Source organism: Pocillopora verrucosa, chromosome 1 (assembly GCF_036669915.1).
Source record: "Pocillopora verrucosa isolate sample1 chromosome 1, ASM3666991v2, whole genome shotgun sequence".
NCBI lineage: Eukaryota > Metazoa > Cnidaria > Anthozoa > Scleractinia > Pocilloporidae > Pocillopora > Pocillopora verrucosa.
The window spans coordinates 12,454,333-12,474,159 of record NC_089312.1 but is presented as its reverse complement, the minus strand read 5'-3'; the positions used below and the strand labels follow the sequence as shown (position 1 = coordinate 12,474,159).

Genomic DNA, 19,827 nt, shown 5'->3' with positions numbered 1-19,827 from the left:
TACCTCGTAGTCCTCGTAGTTACCTCGTAGTGTATCGTGGAGATATTAGCCCATGTAGGATCAAACATGGTGGTCGACATGGTGTTTAGATGTACAGCCTAGATTTTTTTGATAGATAGGAGGATGCAATAATTTTCAGTAAGTCCTTTGTTTGAAGAGCCTTAGGTGTATGTGAAAAACATTTCAGATGGTTATTTTCATCTCAAAAACACTTTTTGGGTAATGAAGCTACACATGGTCTTTATTCACCTTGTTTTTGTAACAGTTCTTAAGGGATTTAAAGTTCCTCTGACAGTCCACCATCTTAGTTCTATAAAGTTATCAGTTGCGCTCAGAAGCTATACTCAAGAACAAGCCTTTACTTGGTCTCTTTACGAAGCGCGTTGTCCTCTCCATCTCCTTCCATTCCACTCGCCTATGGTAAGCCTTTAGTGAATATTCATTCATTTATTTTCTTATTTATTTTATTTTAATATCTCTTTTTAAATTTATCATGAATTTTTTCACTTTTTTCCTGTGATAATGGCCAGAAGAACGCAGGCTCAAGAAGCCTTGTCGAGCATAACCGCCATTTCAAAAGAGAAGCCACTCTTGACGTTCGTCAATTAGTAACTGCTTATGATTCATTTTTTTAACTTTTTCCGCGTGATAATGGTTAGAAGAACGCAGGCTCAAGAGGATTTAAAGCACAGCCGAGCATACCCTGGTTGGCCTGGTTAGGTCACGTGCATTACGAAAGAGACAGTGGTCAGATTTCACAACCGAATCGCTTAAATTAGTACATGGCGCAGAGAGGCGAGAAGAAATCGCGTGAGGCCACTCCGACCTTCGTCGATTTAAACGACTTAGCATGTTGCAGGGTAAGAACTCAACAGCTGATCCGCTTTAGACCACTCATTTACGAGTATCTTTGAGCAATAAATCCTAGTGAAAACTACGATACTTTGGTTATCTTCGCATTGTTTTTATAGGGAATGACATGATTTCTTGAGTAATTTGGAATATATCAGACTTTAAGCCAGTTTTTTGTACTTTGTTGAGTGGTTTTGTTCTCAGCACTTTCCTTCAAACTCTGTTTCAAAACTTTGTTACTCTTTCGTGACCTGTCCGCCATTTTCGTGGCTTTCTTTTCAATCGGATTTAATTGACGTGTTCTCAGCCAATGAGTACGCTGAAATTTTCCAATGTATGTTATTAGTAGGTAAACCAAACTTGCTTCAAATTCGAGAGGCCATTGGCCATATATAAATGAAATCATTATTATATCTGGCAAGTTCAAGGCACACATTCCGCTGTTGTGAATTTTAACAAAGTACACTTAATAAGCTTAACAACAGGGTTTTTCCCTTAATTTCATTAATGGTCACTATAAAGTTATTATGACTAGGATGTCCTCAAAATTTTAATGACCTCCTTTACTCAACATACTGAACAAGTGTGTATGTAAGTTATTCAAATCAAGAAGATGAGTGCTCATTTCAAAAATTTGAATTTTACTTTAAGTCAAGAAGAACAAGAAAGATACTGGCATGGATAATAGCTTAATTGTTGTTACCTGCATTCTCTACAATGAAATTCAGCAATATGATAAGGTCTTCATATATGACAGATGTCCTTGTGACCATGTCTTACAATGAAAATCATTGAATTTCAATATATTTCAAGCAAAATGCTCCACAAAGTAACTTCCATTATTGAGCATTTCAGTAACATCCATACCAAGTGTTATAGAAAAGGCCATACCACTCACATTTAGTGAGACTCTAACTAAGACAATAAAGGTTAGCAGTGTCATTGGAGGTTACATGATACTTTTAAACATTGCTGAAATATCTGTTGTCCATGAAGAGCACATTTTGATAAGTTTAACTGAAAAAAAGCTGGTAAAAACACCTTGTTCAGTGTATCTTTCACTGAGATTCCAAGTTTTCAGGGTAACCACACTTTTTTTTGTAGGGCACGTTGGGTTTCAATCATGGGGAAGAATAATACCCTGGAATTTACTAACACAAGACTGCTGTGTTTCAGGTGGGAGGTGAAATAATGTTTGCCACAGATGATTGGTTTGCTGTCGCTGAAAATGTATTGAAGGTAATCTCAAGCTTCATTTCTACCAGGGGAAAACTGATTAGCTGAAAAGCTATGGGAAAGTCAGGGAAATCCAAACCATGTCGCAGATTTCTATCAATAATAATTGTTCATAGTCAATGGTGAATTGTGAGTGATATAAGCTGCAACATTACAAATATCAAGCATTAGTGTCAATCGGAACCCAATTTATGTAGAACACTACTTGAAGATTAATAACCATACTTACACTCATGCTAACTGATTTATCTATCAGAGTTCATAGATTCTGCTCTCTTGTTAAATTCCAATTTAAAGAGGAGAGGCAGATAGTATTTATCTCTGGGTAAATATTGGGTATCTTTTTATTGATTATCAGGGAAATTTGCTTGTTAAAACTTTCTATAGAAATGAAAATTGTATAATAAACAAAAATGCCCATAGTACTGAGTTGTTGGTTAGGAGAAACATAACATTGTGAGCCATATATTGATTTTTGTGTTTTTATTTGATATTGCATAATTATCATCAAGTCAAGTCACTTAAAGCCACTTGGATTAAAAAATATCTAGATCCAGAAAACAGTAGCAAATGGAAAATTATCTTTAATTTAGAGCTAGGAAAGTATGGAGGCAATGGTTTTTTTAAAGGAAATCTTAACTGAAGATCCGCATATTAAAATAATTGTAGAAATATGGTCAGATACTTTTTTTGAAGGAAGAATAGTGTCCAAGGACCATTTTTTGTCTCTACCTCTTTGGCAAAATTCATTAATAAGAATAAACAATGCAACAGTATTATATAAAGAATGGCTTTCCAGGAGTGTAGCAAAAATAAAACATTCAACAGATAATTCTAATAACTTTATTTCCCTTGTCAGCTTTCAAAATAAATATGAAATCCAAATAAAACAGCTAATGTTTTTTGGAATAATCTTCGCAATAAAACTTTTGCAACAATAAATCCAAACAACACAACTTTTTAATACATTTTTAAAAAGCCAAAAGTCTTCAAGAATTGTATACTATCAACTTATATCTGATAAAGGCCAATGACCAATACCATGTCAAGAGAAGTGGCACAAAGATATCGGTTCTACAACCAATAGAAACATTGATTGTAGGAAAGTCAATCAAACATCTGCTGTGTGCACAAGGAACTCTAAAACTAAAAGATATCAATTTCAGATTTTTGCATAGACGGCTAGCGACAAATAGCTATTTACAAAAAAAAGGAATTAGACAGGACAGAAAACGCAACTTTTGCCATAACGAAAAAGAAGATCTGTTTCACATATTCTGGCAATGCCAAAAAACAAAAATGTTGTGGCAGAATCTTGCAACATGGCTTCAGTCCTGTCAGATTCTCCCAAAAGACAACCAACTACTCATGGAAACAGCTTTAAGTCTTAGGCTTGACAGCTCCAATTTCAAACTCTAAATAAATTTTTGCTGCCTAATGGCTAAACACTATATTTGGATATGTTGATCAAAATAACTTTATCCAACTCAAAACATTACTTCTTGATTCATCTGAAACATATACATCACTTAGAAAACAGGACACCAAGCAACACAAAAAAAATGGAAGCCTTTTCTACCCTGGCTGGATCAGGTCTCCTGGGCCTTTGACTCTGAAACCAGTCCTTCTCTCATATATAAAACATATATTAAAATAATATACTTTGTGTAGAATATGTTTTGCCCTAAAGAAAGAAAGAAAGAAAGGGAAAAGAAAAGAATCTATAAAAATAAAAATTTGTTTTGTTTTGATCTGTTTTTTCTTTTGTAATTAAATAAATTTAAAATAAAATGGAAAAAAGTAAAAGAAACATTATGAGTCAAATGAATAATTTGTAATGCTAAGAAAAACAAGCAAGTAATTAACATGAGATGCTATTCAATGGCAGGTTACCCATTGTCACTTTTCACCAGGTTTTTCTAACAATTTGCGGGTACTACTTTATACACCTGGAAAGAGAAAAGTACTGTGAGACGATAACAAAATTAAGCTCTGCTAGAAAGATCAGCTCATACATGTTTTCTTCTCAAATTTATTTAAACCTTTAATTTAATTAAGAAATAGCAACAACACAAAATTAACATTCAGCTGGCTGTGTCAGCTTTCTCAAAAATTTTAAAGCTTCATTGAAGTCTGCCGGCTAAGTTCTTAATAAAGGCTGTATCTCATATTTAACTTAGTTAAATCTTGTAGCTTGCTCCTCCAGAGTGGCGTGAAGGAGTGTTCACATCATACGGCAAGTGGATGGATGGATGGGAAACAAGGCGTAAGAGAATTCCTGGGCATGACTGGTGTATAATAAAACTTGGGATACCTGGAGTAATCCACGGACTTGATATTGATACGTCATACTTCACAGGCAACTATCCTCCTAAAGCTTCTATTCAAGCTGCCTGCCTTGAAAATGGTAAGAGTATTTGGACTAAACATCTCCAGCTCTTTGTGAAGATGCCATGTAACAGCTCAAGGGTTTGAAACTAATACCTCTCCATTGCTCATGGTCTAAATATATAAGAAGAATATTCTGCTTTTGTGATAACGTCTCCTAATGTTTAGACTTTAACGTCTTTCAAATAGGACTCACAATAATCTTTGTGCTATCTCTAGCATCAACGTCTTTACTGTAAAGTACAGGTTAGTTAGTTTTAGAACTGTTGCTGCTGGCTTGTTCTTGGGGCTTTCTAAGGGGTTTATTCTATAGCTAAGGTTCCCTTGTCCAGCAAAACTTGTTTTAACAGTGAGCTCAACCATCACAAATCAGGTTATGTCCAAATCAAGTTAAAGCAAAATTTGTTTTGTTGAATTGGAGGGGCACATGAATGAGTAAAATTTTTTAGGAATATCTTGGATTTCTTGAAGCTGAACTTTTGAAGTACCTCTAAAATACCATACCATACCATACCATGTCCTTTCATAGATACAATTCATAGATGCTGTAAGTTGTAGCTTACCTATCATTTTCATTTTGAATTTTTATTTGATTTAACATCAGATTCAGTGATATTCCCACAACGAAAGAGTATGATGGGAAGTGCAGCTTGTGCTGACTGGGTAAGAAAAGTAGCCCAACTCACACAGGTATGTAAAGAATCATTATCTGTAAACTTTGACTCCTACTTTTAGTTTATTGGTGAAGAAGAATGCACTATTTGGATGGCAAGAGAATTACATGTACAAGAGATCTCAACTAACACGCACTTCATCAGTTTTCATGTTTTTCAGAATTTTGACATCTTAGGACAAAAGTTGGCTGGTATTTTTAACAAATACTTAGTTAATGCTATCAAAATTTCGAAGAAAGGTAATTATTAGAAAATAACCATAAAATGTTTTCACTCAAGATCTTCAGTAGAACTGCTTTCCAAAAGTATCAAGATCCTAACCATCATTTGATCAACAGCACTCTTCATTTTCCCACACATAATTTGAGTAATTGACAGAGTCAATTTCTGTGTACCCCTAAATTCCATAAAAATTTAAAGGGTAAGAGGCCTAGAGCAATTTTTTGTCATATGTTGTTATGTTATAGCCCAACATTGATCCCTTTGTGTGACTGCTTTAGTTTGACCAAGTGATTACACTGTTCCCATTGATGGTTTTGCTTCTCCATTTGTTCAGAGGTACCTCACACTCTCCAAGATATTTTATACCATCTGGCAATGAATTTTGCATGAATTTAAATTTTGATCGAATACCACTCTCACACCATGTCAACTGAACCTTAGGTCTAGTCACTTAACAGTATTGATTGACACATAACATTCAAGGTGCTGCTATTAAGGAACCATTAGGAAATGCAGTTTGAGTTGAACAACATCTTATAAAAATACCCCCCCTTCCCCTCCCCAATTGAAGTTGCACATTCCTAGACAGTAAAGTGTATTGTTGTTGAATCTCTCAATGTCACAGTCTCAGTGACGTTGAGAGATTTATTTACATTTCAAAGGGTATTGTCTGAAGTGCCAATTCCCATATAGCAGGTCTTTGACCTTTTTTGCAGCATGAGCACTACTTCCAGGCCAATAAGACACCATGGCACTTTGTCTTTACCTTCAAATTGCAAAGTCTATTTAGCATGGTTGCATGGCCTGGCGTATGTGGTACCCCAAACCCTTTCCATTTTGGCATCTAGTACTGCATGCTTATCATGCATGTCTACCAGATGTTTTGAGCAGCTACTGTTGCATTGTCTCTAACCTGCTATCCAGCTAGATATTTTTCGGGTCCCTCACTTGACTTGTTCATATTTTTCTGTTACATACTCGCCATTTGCTTTTAACATTACATATAATCTTGACAGAGTGGTTCTTAGGGGGTTTGATCAGTCCACACTACAGACAATTCTCCCTAGAATGTTTCTTTGAAATTTCAAGGAGTTCACCTTGAACTTGATCACAGTATTTTCTTGACTGGTGTTGCAATTCAAAAACCTTCTCAAGATTGAAATCTGATGTGAGGTTGCAGTATGGAATGTTCCAGAACTGAATCATGATGGCTGGTTGCCCTTGGTTGTTTATCATTAATGTCATACAGTGTGTATTATCTATTCCTCCTAGTGTTTCATTCATCATTTTTGGTCCTTGTCATTGCACAAGACTTGCAGTTTAGTTTCATTTTGACAACCTTACTTTGAGTCAATGCTATCACCTCAAATAAACATGTACCATAAATCTGGATTACAGTATTTGGTCTCCATTTCATAGCCATAATCCTTGGAAGGAGGGCAGCAAATTGTTTGACAAGCAAAACTCTATGAGCCATAAGGGAGGAGGGACCCTAAAAGCCAGAACGGTAGGATGGTGGAAAATGACCCCAAATCCTAAAACATGGAACGGCAGAAAATGACCCCAAATCCTAAAATTTTTTTTTTTTAATTTTTCACAACTTTGCCTGCTCCTGTTCGTATGTTTGGTCAAGCCTTTGTGGTCACTGGCCCCTGTATAGCCTCTAACTATGGCTTATAAATACAGGCATTTAGTTTCAACTTGTAAAACTCCCTGGAGAAGTCTACGACAGCTAGACGAAATGCATTTGAGAGTAAAGAAGTTTTGCAACTACAATTTGCAAAGTGTTCCTCATTAGTTCAGTTTTAAAAATTTGTTTAAAAAAATTGTGAAAGAAATTGGTCCAGACAATTTTTGAGCTGCCGAAGGGAGTGAAGTCGAAAAACAAATATTCAAGAATTGTTGCAAACGGTTGCATGCACACAGCTTTAAACTTAACTTTATGCTCACTTTTAATCCCATGGAGTATTTTTGTTTCTTTGGGGAAAAGAAGCTTTTTTTCTCATCTCCACCTAATAGCTTCTTGATTACAACCTTCTCAGAATTTTTTCTTGCCACAAAAACCAAACCATGGGATCCTCGACTGATAGCCTCTTCTTTGTCTTGCAACTGTTCCTGTGCAAATAATGGTAAACCGTGACAATCCAGAGATCCGTCTGAATTATACTTCCCTTTCAGGAAGGGCAATTTAAACGCCCTAGAGTTGACAATTTGTTTTGGGCACCTGGTCGAGAAGAAATTCTTCAAATTCCTTTTGATGGCTACCTTCTGCTAACTTTCTTTTGCCTTTTCACCCATTGAGAAATTCCCATGTGCAGGATCCCTTGCAAACCTCTCTTCACCTAGTGTTACTCAAGGCCTAAAACTTAATTGTGGATGAAGAAACATTCGTATTGAAGGACTCATAATGAGGGCCTGCTCACATGCTAGTCTAAGTTTGGAGCTGGGGCTGAACATTGTTATCTTTTGAGAAGCCTGAAAACACTGTTATGTTCTCACATTTACAAGCATATGTATATTGTTGTTTCATTAAATCAATGCAGATGTGACCAGGGAACGTATCAAAGTTACAATTGTTTATTGTAATGTGGTATGTCAAGTTGGTTTTCACATGTTGTGTGACTTTTTATGCTGCAACTAAAACTCTTGGTAAATTTAGCATAACAAAAGGTAATTAAACAGGTTTACAACATGAAAATGTAGCCATCTTTTTGTGCATAATGGTTCATTATTATTCATACCTTTCAGTAAAGGAAAAGAAATTAATAACACTTGATTTTAGTCACACACGTTATTGTTGTGGGAATGAATATGCTAAGCGCTTGAGTGCCTTTGTACAAACAGTTTGCGCAACATGACATCCTTTCCATGTTTTAGGATTTGGGGTTATTTTCCACCATTCCGTGTTTTAGGATTTGGGGTTATTTTCCACCATTCCGTATTTTAGGATATGGGGTCATTTTCCACTGTTCTGTGTTTTAGGATTTGGGGTCATTTTCCACCACTCCATGTTTTAGGATTTGGGGTCATTTTCTGCCATTCCGTTCTTCCTTTGTTCCAGCTTTTAGGGTCACCCATAAGGGAGACTGCAGTCTCTTTAATTATACCCCCTATCCTAGGTGTACTATGTCCATTGCTACAGACAATGTGATTGTGGGGGCATTCTACATGTGGCTTCAGATGAGCTTTGCTATTCGGGGTGTCTGGAAAGTGGCTCCTTCAGATTTAACACTTAACTCACAGGTCACCGTTGTGACTGTTTCATTGAATTGTTACCAGTGCAGGAACTTCATGGATTTCTCTATTACTCACAGAGTCAAATGATACTATAGCTCTCAGATACTGTCTTAAATGATACAGGCCTCTTAAATGTTGGGTCTGTTTAGGTTTCAATTTATCACATGTGAAATACCCAAGATGTTTCAAAATATCTAATCACACTCACGTGAACATTCAAGTACAACAATTATGAGTTCTTTTAGGATCAGGTATTTGAATGGATTATTTTGTTACACTCCTTTTAATGTGTGCCCTTAAAAGTGTCACTTCGAAATATCTGTTAGCCCTTTAACTCCCATGACTGACTAAGACAGAATTTTTCCTTACTTTAGCAGTACAAGTGATGAGAATAAAGAAAAATATCAATGATGGGATAAATAATTGATCCAATACCAAATTCTCCATACTAACATAATGAGAATCATTTGACAGACAGGGGAATGCAATGTTGGGAGTTAAAGGGTTAAATGTGATGTGACATTTATATTGATAAACTAATGAACTCACACATCAGCCACAACATTTTGGTGCACAACTGAGTGTGTGATTTGTTTTATTCTCTGATGCAGGAATGGACATATATTTTACCAATGACAAAGCTACAACCAGGTTACCCTTCGACAGCTCATAACTTTTTCAACATCAACAACTCCCAAAGGTGGACTCATCTCAGACTTAATATCTATCCAGGTAAGTTAATGAGAGCAACTTGTAGGATTTCCAGTCCTTTGTTGATTAAAACTACAGAAAAATTTGAACAGCGTGCTCAAGACTGTCTATGGCTTCACTCCATCAGGAACATCTCCCCTCCTTGAAGATTTTAGATATATGAAAATTCACATATTTGCACTGCGGTGGAAAGATGAAATTAGGAGATCCTCGCAGCTATGAACACTACTGAAACGAGTAGTTGTAAATAGGCAACGAGTAGTTGTAAATGTTGCAAACAGGAATAACCTGATCACTGACAAAGAGGAGTTTGTAGAGGGCTGGGCTGAACACTTCATAGCATATAATAGTGTTCTCGACAGCCCTTCTCCATCAATGACAAACACTTACTAATCTCCCAACCAAAGCTGAGGTGGAGAAAGCTGTCATATCTGATGTAGACTGTAGAGTATTCTTCACCACCTTTGCCCTTTCTCTGGAGCTTAGTGATACTATAAATTATTGAGAAGTTGAAATCTGATTTTAAATGTAGTTTGATCTATATTTTACCAGGACAAGTTTGTCATAGTGTAGACAATTCATTCTATGCCCTAAGGGTATAAATAATCACAAGTTACTGTTTTGCTTTTTTTTTATTTTATAGATGGTGGGGTTGCACGACTAAGAGTGTATGGAAAAGCAGTCAAGGATTGGAATCACTTGGACAAAAACAAGGTTAAATTTTTACTACTTTGAAAATAGTGACATCCTACAGTTCTTTTATTCTTTAATATAGTAAACTCAGACTTAAAAGCAATAAATTTTAAAACCTTCCACCCTTCTCTTAGTACTGGTGAGTGGAGGCTGGGAGGAAATATCTATCACTACAATACTACCTACTTATTGATTGCCCTGGGTCCATGTGTTGTGACCTAGAGCCAAACTCATTCCATAAGCAGTTAATCATATGACCACTAATTTTGGAAAATTTTGGAATTTTTTTTCAACCAAAATGGAATTTACTTACATTCAAAAGAAGGGTACACCCAGGGCAACAACTAAAAATATTCTGCAGTTAAAATTTCTTTCTTTTTTTTCTTCGAGTCAAAACAAGAAATTCTTCATTCATGGAGAGGCCTAACTCATTTTCTCATGCATGTTATTTGAAGCTAAAGCCCACAATTTCAATCCACTCCCTTGGAAAATCCAAAAGAGCTGTGTGGGTACAGGGCCGGAGGAGACACAAAGAAGACACAAAATAAAGTCAAATACACATTGGTCAATGTTGATGTAGCCATGATAGGAAGATAGAATGAAACATTCACAAATATTACCACTGCCAACTGCCTCAGTACACCTTGTGTGATGGTTAAGCAGGATAAACACATTTTTGCCATACAGGTGCCTGTTGACCTGGCTGCTATGGAGAATGGTGGAATGGTTGTAGGTTGGAGTGACATGCACTTTGGGCACCCTCGCAATCTTATTGCTCCTGGGTTAGCAGCTAATATGGGTGAAGGCTGGGAGACGGCTCGCAGGGTAAGAATTTGTTTGGTTGGAACCTCTCTATAGCAGCCCTCCTTTTTTTAATAGTCCACATTGTTCCCTTTGGTGGATGAAGCAATGCACAAAATTAATTCTAAATGATTTGAAGTTCTCATCAAGGAGTTTATCTTAAAATTCTCTTATGCTTAAATTTTAAAGTGGAAAGACAATGTCAACTTAGAAAGTTCAGAGCTTTCAAGTTAATGAAATCCATTCACCAGGAATTATAATTATTTATCAACAACAATAATACCCTCATTGATTACACCTTATAATTTAGTACAGCTAAATATATGGTGCCTTTAGCCTGGAGTAAGGCCTGAGTAGGAAATTTCCCTTTACATAGATAATGCGGTGGAGATTTTGCAAACTACACCACACAAATTTTTCATTTCTCACTTTTGGTAGTTCTTGTATGGTTATCATTATTTGGTAGGTTGCAAACCCAAATCCCACTTGCAGTGAACTGACTGATCCATTCTTCTGGCCTGTGGAGTTTTCCACAGGGATTGTTTTTTCTCAAGTTACAGACTTCAATTTTGCAAATTACAAATTTCTATTTTGCAAATCATTAGCGGTTTTCTATTTCGCAAATCATCAACAGGTTTCTATTTCACAAATCATCAACAGGTTTCTATTTCACAAATTACAGATTTCTACTTTGGGAATTACAGATGTCAATGAGAATTGTTTTCTCATACCATAATGTGGTAAGAACAACAGTTACACCCTGGCTTCGTACTCTTGTGTCCCTGATTTGTTCTTTCTGCATTTTGTTGACATATAAAATGTGAAATTGCACACAGAAAAATAGAATCTGGTGACTATCAATGCAAAATGGCGAGAGTGATCATGGCACTGATCATAGCATTATGTCTCATAACAATTAACTAGTAAATGGTTTTTTGTAGCTTGATCGTCCTAGTATAATTGAGGTAGGAGAAGATGGATGCTTAAAAGTACCAGGTTAGTCAATTGAAACTTTTTAATAAGATCCCTGTACTTGTGACCTCTGCAGTTAACTGTGAAAAAAAGGAATGAAAATGGATATAAATAAACTTGACATAAATTATTTGATGCATGATGTTTAGATTTTTAATTATTATAGCTCTGAGAGCAAAATGTTGTCATTACCCTCTGCTGTAAGAGTTCTCTACAAACATCTTTTATCACCAGCTGTGATCACAGAGCACATATGCAAAGTTGTAGAAAAAGGGGGATTCTGGTACATTTTGAAAACAACCTTGACTTTTAAGGCATTTCATGAAATTTAACCTTGATTTCAAGGCAACTTGAATTTTTCACAGGTGAATAATATTCACAATGTCTCACTCATGAGTTCTGAATATTATCATCTTCAGTAGTCTGAATATTATTATCTTGAGTGGTCATCTTGAACGCTTCTCTTGAAAAATTCTCTTGAATGCTTCTCTTGTTGCACCATCGGGGTGTGGATTGTTTGTATGAATAATTCATGCATTTGCTTCATCACACATGATATGCGTGAATTTTGCAACATCATCTGAAATTCAAGTCTTTGCACATGCAAGCATGCTTCATGGTTTCATTCGACAGGATGGGTATCAATTTTGTATCTTCTTATGAAGAAGTTGTGGTGTGCCTCGATTTGTTCTTTTGTCATAAGCTTGTCTCTGTAAATGAGAAAAGTATGACAGTCTTAGTTTAAACCTTCATGAAAATCATTTGCTCTTTTCATCGATCTCAGGAGTACAAGAGACAATGATCTTTATGGAAATGGATTGAGATTGGTGGATATAGAAGAAGGAGTTCAGCTCACAATTAACAGGAAAGCATCAGGCTCAGGGAATGTTAAATGTCACATTTTAATCCTCTCAGATGCTGAGCTCAACATCATTAACCATGGGCTTGAAAGCATGACTTATTAATGAGACAACTTCTTGTTTACAAAGACACTGTTTTGAAAATCTTCATGCAAACAATGAACATGCTGATGGCCAAACAAGAGAATATTTCAAGAGAATTGTTCGAGATGATCTTTCAAGATGATAACATTCACATCCTCTTCAGAACTCACGAGTGAGACATTGTGAATATTATTTACATGTGAAAAATTCAAGGTGCCTTAAAATCAAGGTTGTCTCCAAAATGCATAGGAAATGTTTTTTGAAGTTAAGGTTAAATTTCATGAGTTGCTGTAAAAATCAAGGTTGTTTTCAAAATGCACCAGAACCCCCTTTTTTCTACTACTTGCATTTCTACAACTTGCAACTTAGCTCCATACTTCAGAAAATTTGTCAATCAATCAAGCCAAGAAATCAAGTGACTATACAATGGTCAATGCTCACCATACTTACGAGATGTTACTTTTAAAGCAAGCAACCTGTTACATTGCTGGCACAGGTTTTTGCATTGCATGTGTGGTGATGATGTTGGAGTAGGTAATGTCTATGTATGCATCCATCTGTGACTAGGACATCTAATTTCCATTGGCAAGGAAACATAAAATAAATGTGATATGTGCAATCTAGTGAAGTGAACATACTTGAGAGCAGTGCAATGGCAAGGTGTATTATGGGCACCAGATTGATCATTGCACATGTGCTTTGTATAGGCAAGTAGATGTTAAAAAGATGTATGTGAGAAGTTGATTAACAATTCAGGTTTTTGGCTTGAAATCACATTCTATGTCACAGTTGAGAACACTTTTTGTGTATTTTACAATTTACACTGAGCATGCCCAGGATATTTATTGACAGCTACTAGCTGTGTCAAATGGAAATAACGATTCAAAGTCAATGTTGAGGAGACGATGTTAACTTAATGGTCAGAAATGAGGTAGAAAGATATGGAACAAAAATTTAGAGGCAAGAAGAAAGTTGGGAGTAGCTCAAAAGCAATTTAAAAAGGCTTGCTTGCACATGTAGAGATATAACAAAGAACAAGTAATACCACAGCTGAAGTCAGGAACATCTGTGGTAGAGAAGAATACAAAAGAGAGCAGGAAAAAATAATGGGGTTGGAAGGCAAAGATCTAGTTAAAAGGGACTTGAAAAGAAAAGTCAAAGGGCTTGTGATACCACACAAAATAGATTTCAGTAACAAAAAATTCAAAAGGTGAAAAGGTCCAGAGAAAAATGATGAAGATCTGGTAAAAAAAAACATGAAAAAAAGAAGAAACAGGGGTCATGAAGGCAGATGGAAAAGAAATGAAGAGCAGAAAATTCATGGGAAGGAGAGGTCAAAAGGAAAAGTTGAAGATATGATTATTTTTCATCTAGAGCAGGAAAGTGAAAAATCAGCTCCTCCAATTACAAATCAATACAATTTTGCAAGAGATGTCAGAGCTATGTTTGTATTTTGAAACAGAGTCCTTGCAACAATATTATTTGTTCTGACCTCAAGGTTAGAATATGAAAAGTTGTCCTTGATGTTATCCTATTACAAAATGGAGCAGTTCTTTAATAGGATCAGCTTAAAAATTCATGAATTATCTCAGATTTAAAAACAAGAAAAAAAGGGATAGAAGGGAGAAAAAGATCATAAAACTCTAGAAGGAAGTCTTACATAGTGTTACCTAATTTCCTCTTTGGCTTTTCAGGTTTTTCATAATAAGAAGAATGATTAATTTGTATATAGTGCTTTTTATATAAAATATTCAAAAGCACTTTTTATCTGAAATTTTCAAAAGGGCTTTACAATTTGAAGAAAATTAAAATATTTAAATTTAAAATCTAAAATACCATTAAATATCATGCTTTTTTGATGGGCATGTCTTCATCTGTTTCTTAGAAGTAACATAGTTATGAGGCGTTGTAATCAACTTTGCAAGCTACTATTCCACTTAGATGGACCAGTGAGACATTAAGGCTTGATCACCTAAACTCTTGCAACTCACATAAGACACCTCTAACACAGCAGGTTCATTGGACTGCAGAGAAGTTCTGAAAAATCCCTTTTCTCTGATGTGATGACAGATGCAACATGGTGCCATACCAACAAAAGTTTTTAAAACAGATAATAATACTTTGAACTTGACTCAAAACTGTACAGGTAGTCAATGAAGGTCTTTGAGGTAGAAATAATATGATATGAGGGTGAGATGTGTTAGGATGTGATTTCTTAGTTGTTTGGTTTTGTAGAGACCCTTAAAAGCTTTGCGGCAATTGTTCCCTTTATGACAATCCTTGGTCATGCTTTAGTCAAACCAAGAACCTGAATTTCTGGCACTTTTTACTGGCTCAACAGTTGAGTCTCCAACCATGTTAGAGTTGGTCGATATTTATTGTGGACAGCTGACCACAGGTACCAAAAATCAAGAATTCAGCTCTATAGAGTCATTTATTATGAGATAAATGAAAATAAGGAGTAGATCTGAGTGTTGTCTACAAAGGCATGCACAGGTGGAAATAATGTTTTCTTACAAGCAGAGGAGAAAAAAAAGAACGGAACCCAGACAGGTTCTTTGAGGCACTCTACAGGATAAGTTGACTCATTTGATAGAGGGCATGTTTTCGAAAATGATTAGTAAGACTGCAACCATTTAAGAGCAGTATCTGTTATACCAAAGTCATTTTCTAAGGTATTCAGTCACAAGGAGTGGGTCAACCACATCAAAGGGGGCATTAAAATTCAAGCTTTGGATTGTAGTGTTTTTACAAATACTGAAATCCATTCCACGAAAGAGAACATCAATGTAAACAATTACTCACAAAATATGTGAATTTTGCAGAATGGGAATCTGTTAGAGTGAGGATCCACCTATAGCTAATGTAGCCTGGAATTGGCAGGTGCCTTCCTCTTTCAGTTTATGTTTTTTATTTTGACTGTGCCTCCTCTCCTTTAAATTCAAAATTAAGTTTACATTAGTATTGTTTTTTCCCAAAAGTATAAAAAATGAATGACACTTGTTTGTAAGTTGCCTTATGCAAACATAAACACTCGCATTAATCAGGCCTACTAAAAATGTATTGCTGATTAATCATCAATACCATAAACACATTTATATCATTCAATAACAGGTTGTGAATGGGCAGTTATTCAATTAGCACATCAAGGAATTTTGAAAAAGGTGGGATTTTTTTAATTATACATATAAAATACAATAAAGAATTCAGTTACTGTCTTCTAGCTAGAGGAAAGTGAAGTTGCAGAAAATTAAATTTTTGTGCTTTCTTATTTCTTTTGTTTGTTTGTTTGTTTGTTTGTTTTTGTAGATTGAAATTGACACCAATCACTTTAAAGGCAATTTTCCCCATTCCTGTGTAGTGGAAGGTAAAATTAACTAAATGGTGATGATGATCCATGACAAGGATATTAATTATTTCAATATTGATAATATTATTGATCCTGATAAGATCAAAACTATAACAAAATACTGGAAGGTGATTGTTTCTCACCAGCCCAATTTGAGCACCATTTAGACAGTGTTTGCATCATGCTTGTAATTGGTCAGTGTTATAGGACAGTATACACATGCCTGTGTAATTGGACATGCTGTATGTGTACACTATTGGATATGGATTGGTGGTAGGATTTTGTGTTGTCCAGTTCTGTCTGTAATGGTACTTGTAATAAACAAATTGGACTCTCAGCATGTCTTTTGATTTTGTTCATCACTAGAATGATTACAGACCAAATTGGATATACCATAAAAAAATAAGAGTCACAATAATAACAGTGGTAATCATGATAACAAATCTAGGATGTGAATATGAGTGATCTTCACAATAATGAACAAAACTTAAGCGGTAGTGAAAATGAGGGCGTATCATCTCATAGAGGCCTAAATTTTTCATGCCTTATTTTAGCTACTGCTTAAGTAGCTTTCATCACTGCAAATATCTCTTTCATATTCATTTCTTAACCTAAAGTTCACTTACATGATTTTCATATATTTAAAGTCATTTAAGACTAGGATGCTTGGTGAAGGGTGACACTGGAGGATGTGGGGTTTGATTCTAAAGGGGGCACTCAGATTTCTTTCACCCAAACCTGTCACAAGACAAACAATATCTTTGTTTGGGGACTGCACTAAGTGACTTTGCCATAATTCTTACTCTGACTATTCATTCACAATTGCAGCATTGCTGATGGTAATAATTATGCAGGATGCATGTAATATCTGAACCTACCTTGTAGTGATGACGTACTACATGTAGCTCACCAAATAATTCTCAGTAACTCAGTGCAAGATCAGCCCAAAGTCTGAAAGTCTGGGGATTGGCTCCTGGTGGGGAACTCTGAGGGAGGGGGGGGTGCATATTGATGAGTTTACAAACACTACTGTACACTGTAAATTATACTGGTATCATTAATGTTGTCAGTGACAGCGAGTATTCCATAAACAATTTATAAGGGAATCATCATACCCAAGATGATAAAAAAGCAATGTACAACAACAGGATAAAAGAGAATGTTACAGGTTAGAAAATCATAGACCCTGAACAAAATCATACTGAACACCTTATAACAGCTATTGGAGGTTGTTCACGAGTTTTCATTTTATGAAGTCTTCCTTAAATTTCTGATTAGTTTCCCTAATTTTTTGCAGCCGGTAGTTTCTTTGATAAGTTTGGTATTGTTTATAATGATTATTGTCATTATTACTATTGTTGCTGTTGTTGTTATTATTATTGTTATTATTCTTGGTAGGAGTCTTTGTGCCATACCTTAAAAGATTAGATGCTTCCACTGATGACTGGTCATCACTAAAATGGAAAACAATTTTACCCACTTCCAAGGTGCTCTATTCTTTTTTTAAGTTATGCCATACCACATCCTTCTTGTTTTTCTAATTTAATTTCTAAACATGTTTTGAAGCAAAACAGCTGCACAAAACGCTTTCAGAATTTTTTCAGTAATAAGCTTGATCGAGGTTATGTCACAAACAGGATGGTTCCCTGAACCACCCACCTGATCTGATTGTGGAGGCCATAGGAAAAAGAGGAATATACCTCAAGATCAAAACAAATATATCGGTAGACCTCTATATTTTTACGGTGGAAAAGTCCTTTTTTAAGAAGAAAAAAAGGAAACAGTTTGCTGTTTTGTAAGAGAAATCTTACAAGGGCTAAACCCTAAAAATTCGCGATCTTTTATCTTAAGCTAAAACGATGAGTGTTGCCTATTCCTACTTACTTTTCTTCCAATGAGAATGGGGCGGAAGGTTTTTTAAAGATGCTGAGGCAATATCTTTCATTTTGAGGATCTCTCCCTGGACATGTTTGATTTATTTATACCTTACCTCAAGCACGTTGAATTACAACAAAGCACCGCTACAGCGCTCGGAATTGGCTCCTTCACTTTGCAAACCTGTTAATTTACTCTTATCATGATGAAGTTTGCTCGCGCGGTATTTCTTGCTTGACACGCGCGTGTTCAGAGATTTTTTGTGTCTTTGGTAGTTTTCCTTATCGTGGAGTCCACCCCAGTTCGTGGAATTCTTTGGAGTACCCTTAAAGCCTGTGAAAGGAAGCCTCTTCGGGTGGTGCATTACTTTATTATTTTTAAAGGGATTGACCTTTTAAGATTTTGTAGTGAACTTACTTTTATTATATATTGATAAATACATTTCCTATTTTTCAGTTGTCTCCACACAAGGGTCACTTCTTCTCCAAGCTTGAAGAATGTGGTGTCGTTTCACATGTACGGCTAACTATTTATCCAGACGGAGGTATCAGTCGTCTGAGATGTTGGGGTTTGCCTGACCTTTCCAGCAAGTCAAGCTTGTGATTCGTCCTTAAACTTTGACTTTCCCATTTCCCATTCCCATTTCCTTTCCCATTTCCCATTGGCGCGCTCTGCCACTGAACTATAGAAGACTTGTGGCAAGCTATGCCGTTTTATAAGGTCCATGGAGACAAACTTCCTGCATATTTCTAGGAAGTGGAATGTCGATATATTATGTTTATGTGCAACGATGATGCAAATGACGATTGAAAATTATAATCAAGTTGATGTAAGTGAAGAAAGATGTTATTGAGCTCACGCTCCGAACCAGTTGTCCTTCATGTTTTTTCCCGTAAGGATTAGCGCACCCATGGCATACCGGTACTATTCGAAAACATTTGCGGCAACATAGCTGCTGCAAGTACATGTCTTAAAGCCAAATACGAAGCTGTTTCATTGAACAGTTTGGTTGTCAGAACCGATGTTCACACGGTCAGATTTTCATTGATTTTTTGAAAATTATCACAAGAATCTGAAGTATATTTCTTAGGGCTAGGACAATAAAATTTCCTATTTCACTTTAGAAATTGTTTTAATGGTTCTTCACGGCATACGAAAGACAATACGAAAAACGGCCCGAAAAGTTTCTCCTGTGCCTCAGCAATATCCTTCTACGGTAAGTTTCCTTAGTGGTAGGGAAATTAAACTAAAATTGCAGGAGAGCTCAACGTAACAAACAGGGTACAAGGAAAACTGTAAGCGTGCAAGATAGCATAACAATCGGGCAATAACGAAATTTAAGAAAGTGCAAAAAAACTGACGTAACATTCGGCGACAAAAATGAAAAGTAAAAGTATACAAGAGTAGAGATACTAACGTAACAATCAAGAAACAAGGAAAGCTAAAAGTGTATGAAACACTAGCGTAACAATTGGGAAACCAACGAAACTTTAAAAAACGAGAAGTACTAAGGTGAAGATAGGAAAACAAGGAAACTGAAAGTCTGACACATACTAACGAAACAAACAAGAGATCAAGGAAAACTAAAACAGCGCGAGAGACCAACGTAACGGGAAAACTTAAAGTGCAAGTGATACCCAAAATAACAATCCGACACAGCAAAAATGAAAGTGTGCGATATATAGAGGTAAGAATTCGGCAACCAGAAAAACAAAAAGCGTACGAAACAGTAAATTAACATGCAGAAAACAAGGAAAACTAGAAGTGCAGGACATACGTAACAATCCAACACAAAGGAAAGCGAAAAACTCACGAGATATTAACGCAATAATAAGAAAAAAAGATCAATAAAAGTGTACAAACTACAATCGAA

At 35.8% G+C, this 19,827-nt stretch overlaps 1 protein-coding gene across 1 annotated transcript; it reads left to right on the top strand.

Annotated features, from left to right (window-relative positions):
- Position 1: 1 nt before the first annotated feature.
- On the top strand, positions 2-18,821 carry LOC131770270 (allantoicase). Its single transcript, XM_059085980.2, has 14 exons — positions 2-138; positions 266-420; positions 660-860; positions 2,029-2,091; positions 4,282-4,495; positions 5,081-5,166; positions 9,221-9,341; positions 9,964-10,034; positions 10,701-10,838; positions 11,756-11,810; positions 15,845-15,894; positions 16,040-16,097; positions 17,478-17,566; positions 18,411-18,821. Exons 3-14 carry the CDS (start codon positions 783-785, stop codon positions 18,555-18,557), a joined length of 1,170 nt encoding a protein of 389 aa, XP_058941963.1. The 5' UTR covers positions 2-138; positions 266-420; positions 660-782; the 3' UTR covers positions 18,558-18,821.
- The last annotated feature ends 1,006 nt before the right edge of the window (positions 18,822-19,827 follow it).

What these genes read in the sequence shown, in the direction of transcription:
- LOC131770270 (XM_059085980.2), top strand. Translation starts at nt 783, where the DNA reads ATGGCGCAGAGAGGCGAGAAGAAATCGCGTGAGGCCACTCCGACCTTC. An exon ending in AGCTGCCTGCCTTGAAAATG is followed by an intron (nt 4,496 to 5,080) that starts GTAAGAGTATTT and finishes ATTTAACATCAG; the next exon opens with ATTCAGTGATATTCCCACAA. An exon ending in GCTGGGAGACGGCTCGCAGG is followed by an intron (nt 10,839 to 11,755) that starts GTAAGAATTTGT and finishes GGTTTTTTGTAG; the next exon opens with CTTGATCGTCCTAGTATAAT.